Below are 16,822 nucleotides of genomic sequence, written 5' to 3' on the forward strand. Positions count from 1 at the left end.
TTTCTACATCATTACGCCTCATCTCATCCTTCCACTACTTGCCCACAGTACCTGACTCTCCCCCACCCACTTCCCTGTCTACTCCACGGCATTTCACTTCCCATTTCCCTCACAGACACATGCCTGATGTCCTTTCTTGGAACAGTAACTGCTCTTGCTTCCCACTTCTTCCATATGCAGCAACACTTCACATGGCACCTCCTGCCAAGCCTCTGCCCTCCCTCTCTTCCCAACATCCCAACTCCTCTGCCCGTCAGTACCAGCAATGCCTCTAACTCCACCGGGAAAGGAAGGTGGCGACGACCTCCATACATGACATTTTTCTGCAGGTTGCTCTGACAGATCTTGGCTATATCTGTAGGAAAAGAAAAAATGCTGAGCCAAGCAGATGAGACTAGGCATTGTCTCCTACAGTTTTGGGTCTTCCTGGCTGTGCTGTTTAACCCAGTGCCAACATGAGGAGAGGAAAGAGACTTCACCATACCCTACTCTGCCAGGACATGTCCAAATCATGAGGAGCCAGCCCCAGACAGTGCCCAGGGCAATGGGGGTACAAATGAATGCCCAGGCAGAACTAGAACCCTATTTTCTGAGAGGATTTAAACCCAAATACTTCACAGCTGATGACTCCTGAAGACCACAGCCTGACTTTCCCCTACCAAAATGGGCTTAAGTCACAGGGCTAAGCTAAGTGTCAGGGAGAGAGACAATTCCACTCTGCTTGGGTGAAGATGCAATGGAAAATGACCTCTGCAAACAGAAAGACTACCCATACAGAGCAGACTTTTGCCTACGAGTTCAGCTCCCTCAGTATCCCGCTCATTTCTCCTGCCTGACAAGATACGGGAGATTTTCTAATTGGATCATGTCCCCACCTAGATCCTGTCTCCTTTCCTTGACCACTAGGCCTTTGTAAAAAGCAGGCAGACATTTATTCTACGGGAGACACAAACAGCCATACCATGGTGAGTGCTGGACGGATCACTGCTGGCTTGCTGCAGAAACTTGGTGGCGTAGGGCATCAGGATTTTGGAAGGGAGGAAGTACCCAGTGAGCAGGTTTAGGAGCAGCCAACCACGCAGCACACTCTCCCTGTGGGACAGAAAGAACTGTGGGCACCTTGAAACAAGACAATCCCTGCTCCATCCAGCTCAAAGTGAACCTCCACCCTTCTGACCACCTACAGGAGGTGCCAGTGAACAGACAGCGGAGGCCCTTGGTCAGAGTTTTCTTATGTTGAGGAAGGGTTGATTCAGCTGTTTCAGTAACAACGAAAGGGAATAATCAAAGCCACTCTGGTGCCACTGTTGCCGTATCACAGGGCAGCATGGGGTCAAGCCAGTCCTGACTGCTGTGCCAGTTCCCCAGGGCTGTGAAAAGGCAGTCAGGGCTCGGAGCAGCACCACTGCTGGGAGCTACCAGGAATGTTCACCAGTGCCCTGACACAGCAGCAGTCAGAGACACAAGGACAAGTATCCATTGAGACAAAAAAGCCAAACCCAGTGACTGGCTAAAATTCCTGATTGCTCAACAGAAGCCCAGCAACTGAGCAGCTGGGGACAGTACACCATGAAGCAGCCTCTCCTCCAGCCCTGCTGTTCACACAGTGAGGCAGACAGCTCCCCTCCAGCCAGGCACGCACAGGAGCTGACACTGCTGGTACTTACTCATTATGGTTGAGAGTGACCTGTCTGATGACCTGGCAGTAAACTTCATCGTGCAAATTCTCCTTCTCCTTGCACAGCTGCATTCAGAGAGGAGAAGAGAGCATCAGAGAGGTGAAGAGAGCATCAGAGAGGTGAAGAGAGCATCAGAGAGGCTCCAGGTCATCTCTGTGCCCTCTCTCTTCCAGCTCCTGAGCTTTGCCAGAAAATTGCAGACTCCCAGTGTGACTTAAAGTTTGGGCACCAAAGCCTCTGGTCTGTAGTGCTATATAGGCCCAGGAAGCAGGCAGGTTGTGCTCTCATCCAGAAAGTGAAGCCCAGGGAAAGCATTTACATGCACAGACACACACAAACCCCTGACCATATTTTTTAATCAGCCTCTCTGTTTTGGCTCCTTTCCTCACAAAGGGCATTGTATTATGGCTCCCCCCGCTCTCCCCCTTTCCTACAAGGTCTTGGCCCCTTATTCCCACTGGCACTTGCCCAGAGGAAGGTCACAAACCTGAAGGATTTCAAGGATACACTGAATGTCATTCTGGTTCTTGAGTTTTGGCTGATCTCCCATGAACCGCATCAGAGCTGCAAAGCAAAGGACAGTATTTAGGTCTAAGCAGAGGTGATCCTGCCATGGGGCAGGCAGTAGACTAGATGGTGTCCTGAAGGCCTTTCTGCTCCACAGGCTTTAGTAGGCTTGCACTGGACAAGTGTTCTGGGTGTGGTATCCACCCAGGCAGTGTGTGTTCTTGGACACTTTGCAAAAGGCAAAGTGCATTTTGCTGGATGCTTTCAGCAAGGACAAAGGTGGCTGTTACCAGCAGAAGTGTATTAGGAGCAATTTCCTCTGTTTTCCCTCTCTGGTGCCCACGTGTGGCCAACCCAGAGCATCCCAATCAATCGTGCCCCATTTGATCCTAAGGACTACTTACTTAGGAAGTTTTTCGTAGCAAGTTCATTCAGTTCAATATCAGAGTACTGGAGCAAAGACGCCTGGATTGGGACCTGCAGGGCCCAAACACAAGGGTAAGCTGGGGAGGCAGATCAGCACAGAGCTTCACAAAAGACAATACGATAGCTCCTAATATCTAGAAGGCAGCATTGAGGAGTAGGGATCACCTATATTTCTGCATTGACTGGAGCCAAAAATCTGCCCTCTGCTACCACGTGGTGACAAAGCTAGAGGTGGTGCTGGAGCTGGGATTCTGGCTGTAACCACAGGGAAAAACTGGGCTCACCTTGGTGTGCTGGACCAGGTCAGCTACACTCTTCTTTTCAGCAGGCATCCCCTTCGATCCCAACCTAGCCATTGAAGAAGGAACATAAGCAAATCCAAGAAACATCCCCCAGAAATGGCTTGGTGTGGGTCAGGCTACACAGGTCCTGTGTCTGCCTGCTCAGGAAGGACCACAGCCTACTCACATGGACTGAGCCTCTCGGAAGTAGGCTGTGGCAAAATCCATCATGGTATAATGATCACCGGAAGGGACTGACATGATGCTGCTGTTTTCTGATATCACGCTGGGAACAGAACCCTGCAGGGACAGACACCAGACTCACCCTGAAAGGTCAGCTGAGGAACTACAGAGTGCATTCTCCTTGTCTGCAAGACCTGGAAATGTCTAATCTGTGCATCTTCTTCCCCCTAACTCTGGAAGTCAGGCACTACACCAGGGCCATGGACCTATCCTGGCAGGTCCCACAGAACACAGCCATATCCCCTAGCAGTTCCCCAAAGACAACTCACCTCCCTGCTAGTGTTCCTGCCCTCCGAAGAAGCTTTCATGCTCCTCCGCAGCCCTCCAACTCTATCCATGCTGGTGCTGAGGTAATCTGGGGCTGCAGCCAATTGTACCAGGTTGGTGGGGAAAATACCAGAGCGGCCACCAGTGGAGCCAAACTGCCAGCCTGAAGAAATAGGGGAGAGGAGGAGTCAGGGACCATGGCAACTAGAGAGAGAAACAGGCAGCGAGACATCTACTGGCAAAGGAGAGCATCAGTCTCTGACCAGGCTTTCCTGCATCCCAGGTTAACATACCCTATAACTGTGGCAGAACAAACAATGTGGCTCACAGCCAGAGAACTGGAGAGCTGAAGGCAGGCAAGGCCAGCCCTTAACAGTCTGCTTTCCTCTGGTTTACTCAACAGCAGCATGTAGGGCTTCTGGGCACCATGGGTCCAGTGGGCCCTTAAACACAGTCCCACCTTTCCTGTTGGTCTCAATAAACTCCCTCACCTGGCTCCAGGCCTTGCATGGGCAGTAGCTGGATGAGATCACCCTTCTTGAAGCTAAGGAGGCTCTTATCATCCGTGACATAGCTGCGCAAAGCAATGACATAGTTGGTATCCTGGAAAAAAAGCAACAGGGAGGTCAAATCTTGTTCCCAAAACAAGGAAGACTCAGACCGTGTCACCCCATGGACCTTGTCAGGTCCATGTAGGAAAATACTTCAATTACGTGCCGTAGTACAGCCATGCCCTCACCTGCCTCAGCTGCTGGATGAAGGTTTCCACCATGGCCTTGATGCATGGAGCTTTCTGAGAGCGCAGAAAGAGCTGTTCTGTCTTCAGAGAGAACTCCAGGGCATTGCTGCCCTTCAGCTCCACTGACAGCACATCTGCAAAGCTGAGAAAACAGCCAGCATGCTCAGACTGCTTCTGCCAGAGCTAGGGGATGCAGAGCACGGGGGTGGGAGTTCATTCCAAGGACTGAGAATGGAGACAGGCCTCAGCACGCTTCACAGGGTGGCCTTTCACCAACACTGTTGCAACAGGAACAGCACCATAGGCTGCTGCTCATGGCTCTCACCATACCACTCTGAGGACCTCCTTTCTGAGGACGTGCATAGAGTTGATTAATGTCTAGCACTCACTCATTCCAAGCAAAGCACAGGTTAAGGAAGGAAAGAGAAAGGGCAAGCTCATCAGAAGGAGGGTGAGTGAGTCACAACAGGCCCAGGACAATCCTAGAGCACACAGTACAGCCAGGGAATTTTTCAGCTCACCCCTGCAGTCTACCTTCTACCCTCCAATGCTCTGAAAGCAACCTCCAAGTGACAAATGACATCCTGCAACTACCACCCATGTTTTTCTGCTGACCTGTAGCTGCAAAGGGTCTTCAGGTGCTCAGGAGTATAACCAGCTGCTTTCACTACTTTCAGCAGCCGCAGGCCTCGGTGAGAAACACCCAGGATCTGGACATCGCTTCCATCTTCACCCTGTAAGAGAAGTGAAGCAGAATGCACCAAAGGCTCCTTCCCAAAAGGGAGAGGATGCAGGAGGGGAAGATGCTACCACATGCACCACGAAGGAGGCCCTGGGCTGACCGAGGTGTCAAACCCAGCAACATTTTCACAATAGTTTGGAAAACAGAGACATCAATAAAGGAGACAGGGGAGGAGGACTCTGAGGATGCAGAAAGGCAAATGGGAGAACTGCGAGGACGGGAATACCACTGACAGCAGCCAGGCAGGTAACCTGGACAGAGAAATGATTAGGAAGGACATCAAAACGATGCAAATATGTAAGCAAGGAGAAAGAGGAGAAAGGTACAGAAAGCACAGAAGACTGAGTGATGTGTGGCCAGGTAAGGGAGAGAAAGCCAGGGCAGAAAGATCCCAGGTGAACCAGAGCTACACAGCTACAGTGAACATAGGGTATGTTGAGAAGATTAAGACTCACATGAACTGGGAAAAGGCGGGAGAAATAGTTAGCCCAGTTATCCCGAGCAGCCAGTACAATCCTCTTCTTTATCCCATCCTCCTGAATGGACTGGACATCGTTGCCAACCCGAAATTCCACTGGCATGGAGACAAAGCAGATACTTTCTCAGCAAGACAAACATGGCAAAGTCTCTCTCTGCCCAGGGAGATTTATAGCCACCATTCCCACTCAGTGACTACAGAGCAGCCATTAGCATGCAGAGGTGAAAGGATACCACAATGGGAAGAACCAAAATAATGTGTACATGCCAATGTACTACTAGGTTTTTCTCCTACTCTCCATTAAGCTCCTGTCAAAGAATACAGCTGGATTTTGAGACAACTCAAAAGCCAATACCTGAGCTTCAGTTTCGTCTCCCCACAAGGCAGGTATCACAATTAAGTTTTTCTGGCTCAGAGAAATTTCAGAACCCTGTTCTGGCCATTTGGAAGAGACAACCATGGCACTACACACAGCAAACATAAACATGCTTTCTTGCTGCAAGTGACAATTCTCCTCTGCCCTAAAGTCCTGCCTGAAAGGGCTTGGAGGTTTGTTTCTTGTTTGAAACTAGATGCTGGGATGGGCACAAGGAGGAAGGGAGGATGGGGCTGTTAATTACTCAGCAGGTCTTTCATCTTGCGCTTCTCCTCTCTGGAGATCCGAAGGCAGGAATCAGAGAAGGTGTCACGCATGATCTATAAAAGAAAGAAACAGAGAGGCTTCCATGGAAAGGCTGAGTGTGTTGAGGCTGTTAAAAAATGAGTTCAAGAGAAGAAAGAGCAGGGGCTTGACAAGATGGACCTGGAGAAGGGACTAAGACCTCTAGGGACGCAGAAGTGAAGGCAGCTTATGTAATTTAATTACAGAGTTCTTTGTCTGTGTAGCAGTCCCTGAGTCCCATACGTCAGCACATACCTGTTCACACAGCAAGTTCAGACAATAAGGGTGACCGAAGTTTTCTTTGGGGTAAAACACCTGCAAGAGGAGGATAAATACAAAACCGAGGTTACGTATGTTTACAGGTGTTGCACAAGTTGTTGCATCCCTTCCCAGGGATGTTGTAAAATCCGTGTGTCCTACTGCCAGAGAGGAGTGAATCAACCTCCAAGTCTAGGCAGGGACGAGAGACGGCAAATGGGAACAAAAGGACCAAATGTCAACAGGGGTGAAGGATCAAAAGTAAAGTGGTGAGACCATGGGATGAGCTTTGGACAGTTTGGTGCACTTGATTTTAAACACATTTGTACTGTTTACACAGAAAAGCACCACGTAACAACGTATTTTCTTTATTTGTAGATCTCTTGCTGCTTTACAGGGGAAGGGAAGGACAGGTAGGAAAACTGAGACACATGAGTCAGCAAGGCAGAGTAGGACCTGGATTCCTTGACTATCAGACGGACACGTAACTCCCTACTCCTGCGTCATATGATGTCCTCTCTGAACTGCCTTTGTGTTCTTACATCACACTGGTTGCATGTGACAAAAAGCAAATTTAACCAAATGTGGGACCACTTCCCTCCCCCTACAGCCGGCCCCCAGCTCATCATCTGTACCTCTTTGCGTAGAAAGATTTTCCAGGCAGGGTTGTCATAGGAAAAGCTGACACTGGCAGTTAGCTTATACAGCTGGGTCTTGATACCATCATCTTCTATTGAAGTAGAGCCTGGGTGAGAAGAAAAAGCAGTGAAGATGGGCTTTGCTGACTACAGGGTCACCTGTCAGAGACTTACCACGAGAAAGGGTACGGTACCACATGCCTGACTGAAGATTATTATAAGGAACCTTCCTAAAGGACAGTGATCAACTAACATGAATGCATGCACAAAAGTCATCATGCAATAGCATGTGTATTAGCCACAAAGATCAGTGCTTATAATAAAAACACTCCAGAAACAGGGAGCACACAGTGTCCCAGGCAAACTAGTGCCCCTGTTCTTAAGCTCAAAGACACAGTTTCACTCTGTCATTATAAAAAGGCTATTAAAAGGATTCAAAAGGACATAAAAGCTCTATCCTGAGCTTGTGGACTGCAAGTTTCTAGCACAATGCATCCGGTACTTGCACTGGATTTTCTCTCTGCAGGAGATCTATTAAAGATAGGCTCAGTTGGTAGGCAACCATTCAAAGGTATTGCTCTACGAGGTAGGAATGTCTTCATTTACGCAGTCACAACTTTAGAAACTTCAGTTAATAGACAATCAAGAAATGCAGAATATCCCACAGTTCAGCTGTTTCTAATCCTTTTTCAAAATAACATAGGGAATTTTCAGGCTAATCCAGTTACCAAGATTTGCTTTCACAGGACTTCCTGAAGATCCATCTTTTAAAACAAAGAGGGAGGGAACACAAGGAAATCATTTTATAACAGGGAAGCTACTGTGGGATGGAGTCCTACAGTAATGTGCTTGGGCTGACTGGTTTTGCACATTATAAAATGTGAAGCTGATGAGTGTTTTAGATAGCTTGAAACACATTGGTACACGCATCCAAAACAGTTGCCAAAGTATTACATGAATTACTGCTCCAGGCTCCCATTGAATCTCAGAGGCAAAACCTAGGGCTGAATAACACTTCCAAACTACTGCTGGAAAGAATTAGCTATGCCATTTTTCAAGTGGGCAGTATCCAAACAGCTTCCTTACGCATCCAGCATCTCAGCTCTCCTGTTCTTCCACTAAGAACATTCCCTCATTCCTCAGCCTATCTTTAAGGACCCTCCAGAGGCTCTAGAATGTAAAACACCTGCCTTCCCATTCCTCCCTCGTCTAAAGTCCATCCATTGGATTGCAGCTTTAACAGGGTAGCTATGCTTCAAGTAGGCAATAAAACATATTGTGGACTGGACCTTGACAGAGCTGTAGCCCAAAGGTCCTTTCTTTATTTAGCTCCATTTTTCAGAGGGACCCAGCCCTTCCTTCGTCATTTGCACCTGGCATCCTGCACTGGAAAGAGAGAGCTGGGAAGCACCATACTGAGTGCAGGGCCAGACTCAAACTGTAGTGACAGTCTGTCTGATTTCACACGGACTGCTTGGTCTTTGGCCAGCTGGCAAATGACAGATCATGTGCTGTGACTGTCCCAGGATGCCAAGCTGAATCTGCCCCATTATCTTCTATCGAATCCTGCTCGTGAGAAGTCAACACTCACCCTTCGCTGTGGATTCCTGCGAGCCTTGGTTCCCAGGCAGAAGAGATGCGGGCAAAGGTGGGGGAACAGGGGGAGCAAGAGGGGCCTGGGAATCTGGTGGGGTACTTGATGGCTGGCTGAAGATGGACAGGAGAGGCAACTGTTTCTCCTTGATAGAGCTAGAAGCTGATCCTGGCTTGGGCTTGGTAGGTGGAGGTGCCCCTTTGGGACTCTTCTCTTGTGGTAGGGGTGGAGGCTGCAAGACAGCAAAACCATTTGATACAGTCATTCTCTGCATCACTACACACTGCTGTTAGAATTAATACCCAGGGCAGCAGCCCAGCCCTGGGAGCCACATCTGTTTGAGCAGAAATACCTTTAAATCAGCATATGCTCTACAAACAAATGAAGATCAAGCAAACTCAGGTCCAGAGAAACAAGTATTTGAGATTAGAGTTTACAGTCAGGGAAAAGGAGAAAAAGGCATTAATAGGCCAAGACATCAAGACCTTGGGGCCAAGTGTGAGGAACACAAATAGTTGTCTCTCAGTTGCTTGCTTCCAAATCAGTCCTAAACATTCTACAACAGGACTTGCTGCACCAGAGCCCATTCTCCAGGACCTCAAGGGACTTTACAGACTACAACCCAGGAGCTGCAACACCGTAGTATGATTTCACGGCTATCTATTAACATAAGAAATCACCTGGCTGCTAGTGCACTATCAGATAGCTCCCAGCTTGCTGGGGACAGGCCCTCTCTGCTGAGGTGACCAGAGAGAAAAGCACTCACTGATTTGGGAGAATTGAGATTCATCATCCCTAGCTTGGCCAGTGCCTCATTTTTGGGGTCATTCTTCTTCATAAATGGTTTGGACACTCTCCTGCAAGACAAAGGGGAACAGAGTTGTTAGGGTTGCAGCAGGGCTGTGGCCACAGTAGCAGTGCTGGGATACAGTCCTCTTCATCTCTTTCCTGCCACTTGGGTGGCTCGCACCCTCTCACCTGACGGGCTCAATGGGCTGGGGCTCGGGAGCTGGCCTGCTCTGGTACATTTTGATGATGTTGCGGATCTCTCGGCTTGGTTCAGGTCGTGACCCAGGGCCCGAAGGTTTCACTACTGGTGGCTCCTTCTTTGCTCTTGGCGTCTGCTTTTTTGGCTTTGGCTCAGGAGGTGGCAAAGGGGGAGCAGGAGCTATTGGGAGTAACAGCTTTAAACACTAAGCCAACAAAAGCACAGGAGAAATCCTTTTATCTCATTTGAATCTCCCTCCCTTTCACTCCTTGGCTGACCAGTTATGGCCTTCCCCCACCCTGCTTTAGGATCCCACTTCCCAAAGTCCAGGCCCTTCTCTCTCCTCTGCTGTAGAGACTCCCAGGAAAACCAGATCCTCTCCTCCTCTGGCTACATCCTGAGCTGATGCTCACTACTGGAGAGTTCTTGCTTGTCAGCCTGCCTGGATCTCCCCTGCACATCATCTTACCTGCCTCTGTTTTAGGGCTGGGCTTCTCTTCTGTATTCTCCTTCTTCTCCTCCTCTTCCTTCTCCTCATGCTTTGGCTGAGGATTAGCTGGAGGGGTCCAGACTTTAGAAGGCGGCCTGACTTTCTTCACTAGGATCTTTTGCTCTCCTGCGTAGGAAGAGGGACCTGAGATAGTTAAACTTAGCCAAAAATTAGCATTAATGGTATGGTTCTCACTCTTCCATCAGTCAGCATAAGCCTGTGCTTTCTAGAGGCAAAGGAGAGCATGGCAGTCAGAAGCCCAAAGATTTCTAGAAAGCTGGCAACACAACACCCCATGACCTTAACTGTAGCCAGCTGAGCAGGCACGTACACTATGTGCTACACAGTACCAGAACTCCTGAGGGGCTTAGCTGGGTTCCATATAGAGAGACAAGAACCCAGCTGTTACCCCACAGAGGCTGCAGAACAAGGTGTTATGATAAGTCAAACTCCCAAAGTGGTCAACACTCACCCATCTTCTGAAAATATGCTCGCTTCTGCTGGAAAGTTTCACGAGGATTGTCATCATCTTCACTGTCAGAGAACTGGTCTTCCATGTAGTCATCAATCTGCAGGCGTTCACAATATGGTCAGTTAGTACTAGCCCGCAAATACCTCTATTGTGTCTTTGAATTCAGAGATGATGATCTGTGGACAGGTTTGGACTCTGATCCAGAACTTCTCCCAGTCTGTGTTCTAAGAGAGCAGTCTCTGACCAAAGGAATCATCAGTCCAGAAAAAGAGGAGTACGTTATAGCTCCAAGACAGCTTGGAGCTATAAAGAACCCAGAGCCATGAAGTTTCCTATGCACCATGAAATTCAGATCAGCTGGGAATAAATTGGCAACACTGCAGCCAAACCTCCACAGACCTTAATGTCACCATTTTTGATTCTGTGTCTTAAAGACTGAGCAAGTGAAGCTTGAAAGGCCTGCGTCATAGGTAAATGCAGCTCTCAGCTCTCCCCTCTGCCAAACCATTGCCGGACTTGAAGGGAAGCACAACAAATGCAAAGCATGACATTCAAACCCAGTTCACAACCACTGTTTCTCATACCACTTCTTCCTGAGCTGGTGGTTCTGGAGCCTTCGGTGGTGGTGGTGTAGCACTCTGGCTGCTGGGAGACGTCTTGGGTTTGGGGAGAGTGGCTGGGGCCTGGGCTCGTGGTGGACTTGAGGCTCTTGGCCTCGAGCTCTCATAAGACTGTTGCCGCCGCTGCTGTTGCTGCTGCTGTTGCTGCTGCTGTTGCTGGGAAAGGGTCATGGCTTGAAGGGTCATCTGCTGGGCCTAGAAGAAGGAATTATTCACTCACCCTATGGTGCCTCAGTGTCCCCATGTACACAAACAGGCAAAAAACAGTTATTTCTGGTTTTACAGTCCTATTTAACCTTGACTTTATATACCTAACCCCAGCACATAAGCACAGAGCATTACAGAGCAGGCCTAAGGCAGAAGGGGAGCATGGCTAAGCTCTTCGCAGCACATACCCCCGTGCATTCTCCTTCCACCGTTCTGAAGCCTCTCCCACCCAGTCCCTTCTACTCACCATGAGCATGGCTTGTTGGTTGATAAAGGCTTGCTGCTGTGCTGCTAACTGACTGGGATCTACAGCTGGCATCACAGGCTGGGGCATAACCATGGCTGTAGAAGACACATGCGACACCCTCAGGCAATCATTCCCCACACTGCCTGAGCAGCAGCCCAGAGCTGAGAGCTCACTGTGCATTCAGCCTGACATCCCGATGCACAGGCTCTGTTAGGATGCCCACCCTTTCATCCCCTTTCCCTGTACAGTTACAGTGTTATTACCTGGCATAGGTGCAATCCCACCTGCCCCTGGCATCATGGGCATGGCAGCTGGCATCCCCATCATCGAAGGCATGGGCTGGTAAGCTGGTGTTTGCATCGTTCCCGGGAAGCCTAGAGGCAAAAGGCCACATGTACGGGACTTTCAGGGAATCACAGATCAGGTAGCCCTGATCAATCCCACAGAACACGTAACATAGGCTGGGTACTTCTGGTTCTCTTGGCATGCACCAACCACAGGGACATGCAAATGGTTTCTCTCTATACACACAGCAGGATACACCGCAGAAGTCAGGTGGACAAAGGAAACCAAAGAGAAATGTGTGGCCTGCTAGACTTTACAATAGCAGGATGCAGACCCTGCTTCTGCAGTCTTGCTTAGGACACCACATTCTTCCTGACTACTTTATGCCTGTGCATGATTACAGAGGAGGGTTTCTCTTGAAGGATGTGCAAAGATTTCTGGGACTGCCAAACCATGTGGGTCTCTTTGTAGCAAGTAGTTGCCAAGGATGCAGAGCTCCTGAAACCACCCCAAAGCCCCAGCTATCACTGAGATAGTGTCTCATTAAAGGGGACTTATCAAACGTTTGCCTGTTTCAGAGCCCTGCCAAGGACTTTCACTGAGACAGTTTCACAAACTTGACTGTATTTAATAAGGTGACATGTGGCAGATTCAGAATTGCCACTGATAAATACACTTACTGCAATAGCACTAATATACAATAATAGTGCTAGTAAAATGCTATCCCAAGTATTCCTCGCCAAAGGCTGAAGGCGTAGAGCTTACCAAGAAAGCATCCCTGTATTGGTGAAGGAGCACAGCCCACTGACTGCCTCCTTCCAGGTTTCCAATTCCTTCTTACCCTCCTCTCCACCTTCTGCTCTTCTTTTTTCCTCATTTTTTTCTTAACACTAACTTTTAATACTAACTCCTAATACTCTTTTATATGCTAACCTTATCTGTTCCTCCCCAGGGTGACGTTTAGCATGATTCTGGTGAAGAGTCAAGTACTATAATCCAGGCTGGTGCTTATCAGTGACACTAACAAGTCTGACTATTCTCCACGGATAGCCTGGGATCCCCACCCTGCTGAAAATAGCCAAGTCTTGGGCTCCATACAGATAAAGAAAAGCAAGGAAACCAAACACACCAGAACCTCTACAGAATTCAGACTTACTAACCCATGGAATAGCTAGAGATGATGGGAAAGTCTGAAAAGAAGCAATTAAAAAAATCAAAATCAACACCCTTTCTTTGAAAAATGCAGCAACTATTTGGGGAACGCACAACGTGAATAGAAAGTGAATACACGACTTATGAGTGCCATACACTAGGGAAGAGATGGCCTGGCTCAGAAGCAAGCTATCTACTGCCTTGAGCCCTAGACCAACCTGGGGGAGAAATTAAAAGCAGAACAAAGGTGATAACTTTACCTAGCACCTTCCCCAAAGCATCTGTCTCCTAGCACCTGGGAACAAGTGCAATTTCGGATGACCTAGCCTAAAGTCAAATGCTCTTTTTGAATCAGCTGAGCCCAGGCAGTAATTAGCATTTGAGGGGCTCCTTGACTTTTGCTCACTGAAGCTTATGTACCACTGCAGGTGATTTCAGCTGTCCACATCCCCTTACAGACCTGTAGAAGGAAACATTCCTCTCTGTGTGGGTCCAATCTTCCCACCTCCCTTCATGCGTCCAGTCAGACTCTCCCTGTTCTCCAAATCCTGTGTCAAGAAAAAACAGCCTTATCTGAGCTCAGGCAGATGGACTTCACAGTGGGATAGTCATCCACAGGCATATCTGAGCAAAAGCAGAGTGAATAGACAAAGGCATGCTTGAAGGAGTCACAGGGAGAGAAGAGCTGCAAAGAAAAAGTCAGGGGGAACATCGAAGGACTTACTGGTACTCTGGGGCCTTGATGCAGTACAGTGCTGAAGAGATCATCCACATAGAGATCCAAGCCTACATGGTCCCCCCTGCCATCTCTGAATCTTGAATCTACAAGTGGAGAGGAGTCAGGTTATAAGGCAGGTAAGGAACATTCCCGTCTCCAGACCCTATTAGACAGTCATATTTTGGAGTGGAACCCTCCTTTGTTCTACATCAAGAAGAGTCTCCCCTCTGCTCTGATTTCCTGGGTGGGACACATCTTCCCAGTGCTGTCCACAGTCCCAAACAAGAGCTCACCTCGACGGGCATTGCTGAACTCTGGAGGCAGGCTTGGTGGTGGAAAGGTAGGGGCCTGGATACCTGGAGCAGGGGGAATCCTGCTGAAGGGAAAAAAATAAGATAAGGACAGCACAGCATGCTGAGAGAGAGATAGGCCACTGGATGACATGGCCAGAAGCATTGGGGCGGGAGGATGAGGTGACTCACGAATCCATGGCAGAGTTTATGAAGAAGTTTCTGTCCCTTTCAGGTGTGATAGGGTATCCACCTGAGGACTGAGAGGGGCTGCTGGGTTTGCTGACATCTTCCATCTCTCCAATGAGGTCCAGCACAAAGTCACAGCCCAGCAAGTCCTGCCACGTGTTGCCAGTAAACATGGAGACAGACCAGCCTCGAGACTTTTTATCACAGCCCCTTGTAACAGAGAAAAAAAAGAGAAAAAAGATGTCAGGATACACAGGAGGAAAGAGAGGAAGGAAAACATTGCATTCAGTTTCGTCCTGCCTTGTCTATCCTGGAAGCTTAAGTCCTTAAGCTTTAGGGTGTGAATCAATGATTAAGTGCCCAGGGTCAGAAAAATATATGAATCAGTATTTGTCTTTTTTTCTTTTAATCTATTCTCTGAAGCTGCTCTGACAGATCACACCACTGATTCGTCTGTTCCTAAACAGACCCACAGTTCATGCGCACAGACAGAAGGGATAGGGAAAGACCATGAGCCGGAGTGGATAAGGAGTGGCTATTCCACATCTGACCATATAAAATTCCAGCTTGCAGCCCCAATTGATCTGAACCCTAAAACCAGTGATAGCCTCTTGCACATCCCCAGATCTCTTATCCTCTGGTAATACCTTGCACTTAGGAGCCAGCCTGCAAACTGCTCCCCGGTCATCCAGGACTCCACCTCAGCTGAGAACTTCTCCTCTAGCACATAAAAGAAAGAGTCAGTACACAAAGCCTCCCAGCAAGACCCAGAACAACACCACAGCTCCACAGGGCACAGGCAGAGCCCAGATGGAAAGCCTCATGCACTTCTGAGGTGGTCCACAAGGACTGAAAGCAGATGGAGGGCTCTGCACGAACATGTTCACATTCATAACTGTTTGATGGCACATTTCAAAGCACTTTCAGACTGACAGCTGAAAGTCCTTGCAGTGTCCTGGTTCACTTGAGCCACCACCCCACTGACTAAAGTGCCAGAGCACGGATGATTTGCATCTGATTCACACAGATTCCATGCACTCAAGGAGCAGCATAAACCAATATTTGAGAAGGAAGAAAGGCCCAGAAAGTCACTGTGACAAAGGCAGTAGTATGATTTGCATGGGCTATGCAGTAATGGGTAACAGGAAAACTAAACCCAGAGAGATGCAGAACCAGGACAGCCCATTGTTGCAATGGGCCCAAACCCAGAATATTATCTTATTCTTCAGCATGAATAGCAGGTCTGCACTCATCAGAATCAGATTTCTGGAGTTTGGGCTCTGGATTCAAAGGCTTCTTTCCCCACTGTTGCACCAGCCAGAAGCAGTCAGTCTTCTGATCACTCTCCACTAAGCTGAGGGAAGCATTTTATGAATGCTGATTTTTGCACTGGAAAAGTCCTTAGGGACTAGAAGCACAAGTTACCATTAAAGGTATGAACATCCAGCACCATCTTCCCTTTCCTCTGGTTCGCAGTCCACTCCAGCTGAGTGGGAGGGTAGGCTCGGGAGAACACAGAGTCTGTGTGCTGTGCTGCTGTCAAGATCTTACGCTGGCAAACAGCATTGAAGCCATCCATGCCATGATCTGACACAAATCTAGGAAAAGACAACTGCCTTTAGCATGTTGCTCATCTTTCTTAACCTTAATGAAAGTGTAGCTAGCTCTGTTCTCCTCCTTACTTCAGCAATGGCTTCTCCAGTGCCGGTGAAGGGGCAAAAGAGCTCAGTAAATTCGTCATCAGGACCCAGGCTCGCTGGCTGTGCTCCACATCTGGGTTCTTCCATGTCTGGGTGACCACTTGACTGAAGATTTCATTGCGCAGAGCCACGTTATCCAAACCTTTCCTAGCAATGTAGTTGCCCAGAAGTACTTCCTGCCAGCCATCGAGATTCTGGTCGCCAATGAACCGTAAAATCTAGAAGCATTCAGGGAGAAAACGAGAGATTTAACTGAAACCCTCTGGCCTGAATTGTGTTGCGAAGTGACAACCTGAACTGTAAACACCAGGGTGTTTGTGAGCCTAAGAGCAGCCACCTCTCAGATCCACACCTTTTCTCGCGCTTTGTGCACCACCTAAGCTCTGAGGAATTTGGGAGGCAGTGCTCATAGGGACAGGACCCTGACTAAAAGTCTTCTTCAGTTTGTTCTTTAGGCTGTTCTTCTGACTCAGAATTTGTTCTTGGGCAAAATATTTCTCCTTCTTTGAGCACCAGCTAGCACTCAAATTTGCTAGCAACTTACTACAGGCTATTTGTTATAGTGTCTGAGACCACAGCTGCCTAACTGTAAAAATATGTAAAATAAATTGATGCTCAGCTGATAGTCATGAAAAGCTCACACAGCTAGACATGAGGATACACTAACTGCTGAATGTTAAGCAGACTTTGCTGTGGTTATTAGTAAAACAAGTAGTATGAGATGTATTACGCTCAACCACGTTACAATGATTCAGCTTCTTAGCTATGCATATCACCATCTTACATGCTTTTTTTTAATTATTATTTTCATCCTTTACGATGTAGTATGTTGCTAGAATTTCATTTTTTAAAAAAAATTGCTATGGACAGCTTTGGAGAGGATATTTTTTCCCTCAGAGAACACCTTAAAATGGTTAATGGTAGTATGCATGACAGACACTCAACTAAGAA

The 16,822-nt window shown here is 48.2% G+C and overlaps 1 protein-coding gene across 1 annotated transcript in view; it reads right to left on the minus strand.

Moving 5' to 3' along the window:
* The window catches only part of MYO15B (myosin XVB), a 47,993-nt gene that overhangs the window by 4,845 nt on the left and 26,326 nt on the right, over positions 1-16,822 (minus strand). The window contains exons 26-55 of the mRNA XM_035342180.1: positions 15,854-16,089; positions 15,597-15,769; positions 14,819-14,891; positions 14,175-14,381; positions 13,986-14,065; positions 13,699-13,796; positions 13,435-13,522; positions 11,801-11,911; positions 11,538-11,632; positions 11,048-11,278; positions 10,464-10,560; positions 9,971-10,117; positions 9,492-9,681; positions 9,280-9,370; positions 8,511-8,745; positions 6,917-7,026; positions 6,279-6,338; positions 5,983-6,058; positions 5,340-5,458; positions 4,758-4,876; positions 4,143-4,284; positions 3,895-4,006; positions 3,406-3,566; positions 3,081-3,193; positions 2,897-2,960; positions 2,591-2,663; positions 2,167-2,243; positions 1,668-1,744; positions 962-1,092; positions 261-355 (exon numbers count right to left, since the gene is read on the minus strand). Of these exons, the coding sequence (XP_035198071.1) occupies positions 261-355; positions 962-1,092; positions 1,668-1,744; positions 2,167-2,243; positions 2,591-2,663; positions 2,897-2,960; positions 3,081-3,193; positions 3,406-3,566; positions 3,895-4,006; positions 4,143-4,284; positions 4,758-4,876; positions 5,340-5,458; positions 5,983-6,058; positions 6,279-6,338; positions 6,917-7,026; positions 8,511-8,745; positions 9,280-9,370; positions 9,492-9,681; positions 9,971-10,117; positions 10,464-10,560; positions 11,048-11,278; positions 11,538-11,632; positions 11,801-11,911; positions 13,435-13,522; positions 13,699-13,796; positions 13,986-14,065; positions 14,175-14,381; positions 14,819-14,891; positions 15,597-15,769; positions 15,854-16,089 (3,681 nt within the window). The remainder of the gene's footprint in view (positions 1-260; positions 356-961; positions 1,093-1,667; positions 1,745-2,166; positions 2,244-2,590; positions 2,664-2,896; positions 2,961-3,080; positions 3,194-3,405; positions 3,567-3,894; positions 4,007-4,142; positions 4,285-4,757; positions 4,877-5,339; positions 5,459-5,982; positions 6,059-6,278; positions 6,339-6,916; positions 7,027-8,510; positions 8,746-9,279; positions 9,371-9,491; positions 9,682-9,970; positions 10,118-10,463; positions 10,561-11,047; positions 11,279-11,537; positions 11,633-11,800; positions 11,912-13,434; positions 13,523-13,698; positions 13,797-13,985; positions 14,066-14,174; positions 14,382-14,818; positions 14,892-15,596; positions 15,770-15,853; positions 16,090-16,822) is intronic.

This window comes from Oxyura jamaicensis, chromosome 18, assembly GCF_011077185.1.
Source record: "Oxyura jamaicensis isolate SHBP4307 breed ruddy duck chromosome 18, BPBGC_Ojam_1.0, whole genome shotgun sequence".
Classification (NCBI taxonomy): domain Eukaryota; kingdom Metazoa; phylum Chordata; class Aves; order Anseriformes; family Anatidae; genus Oxyura; species Oxyura jamaicensis.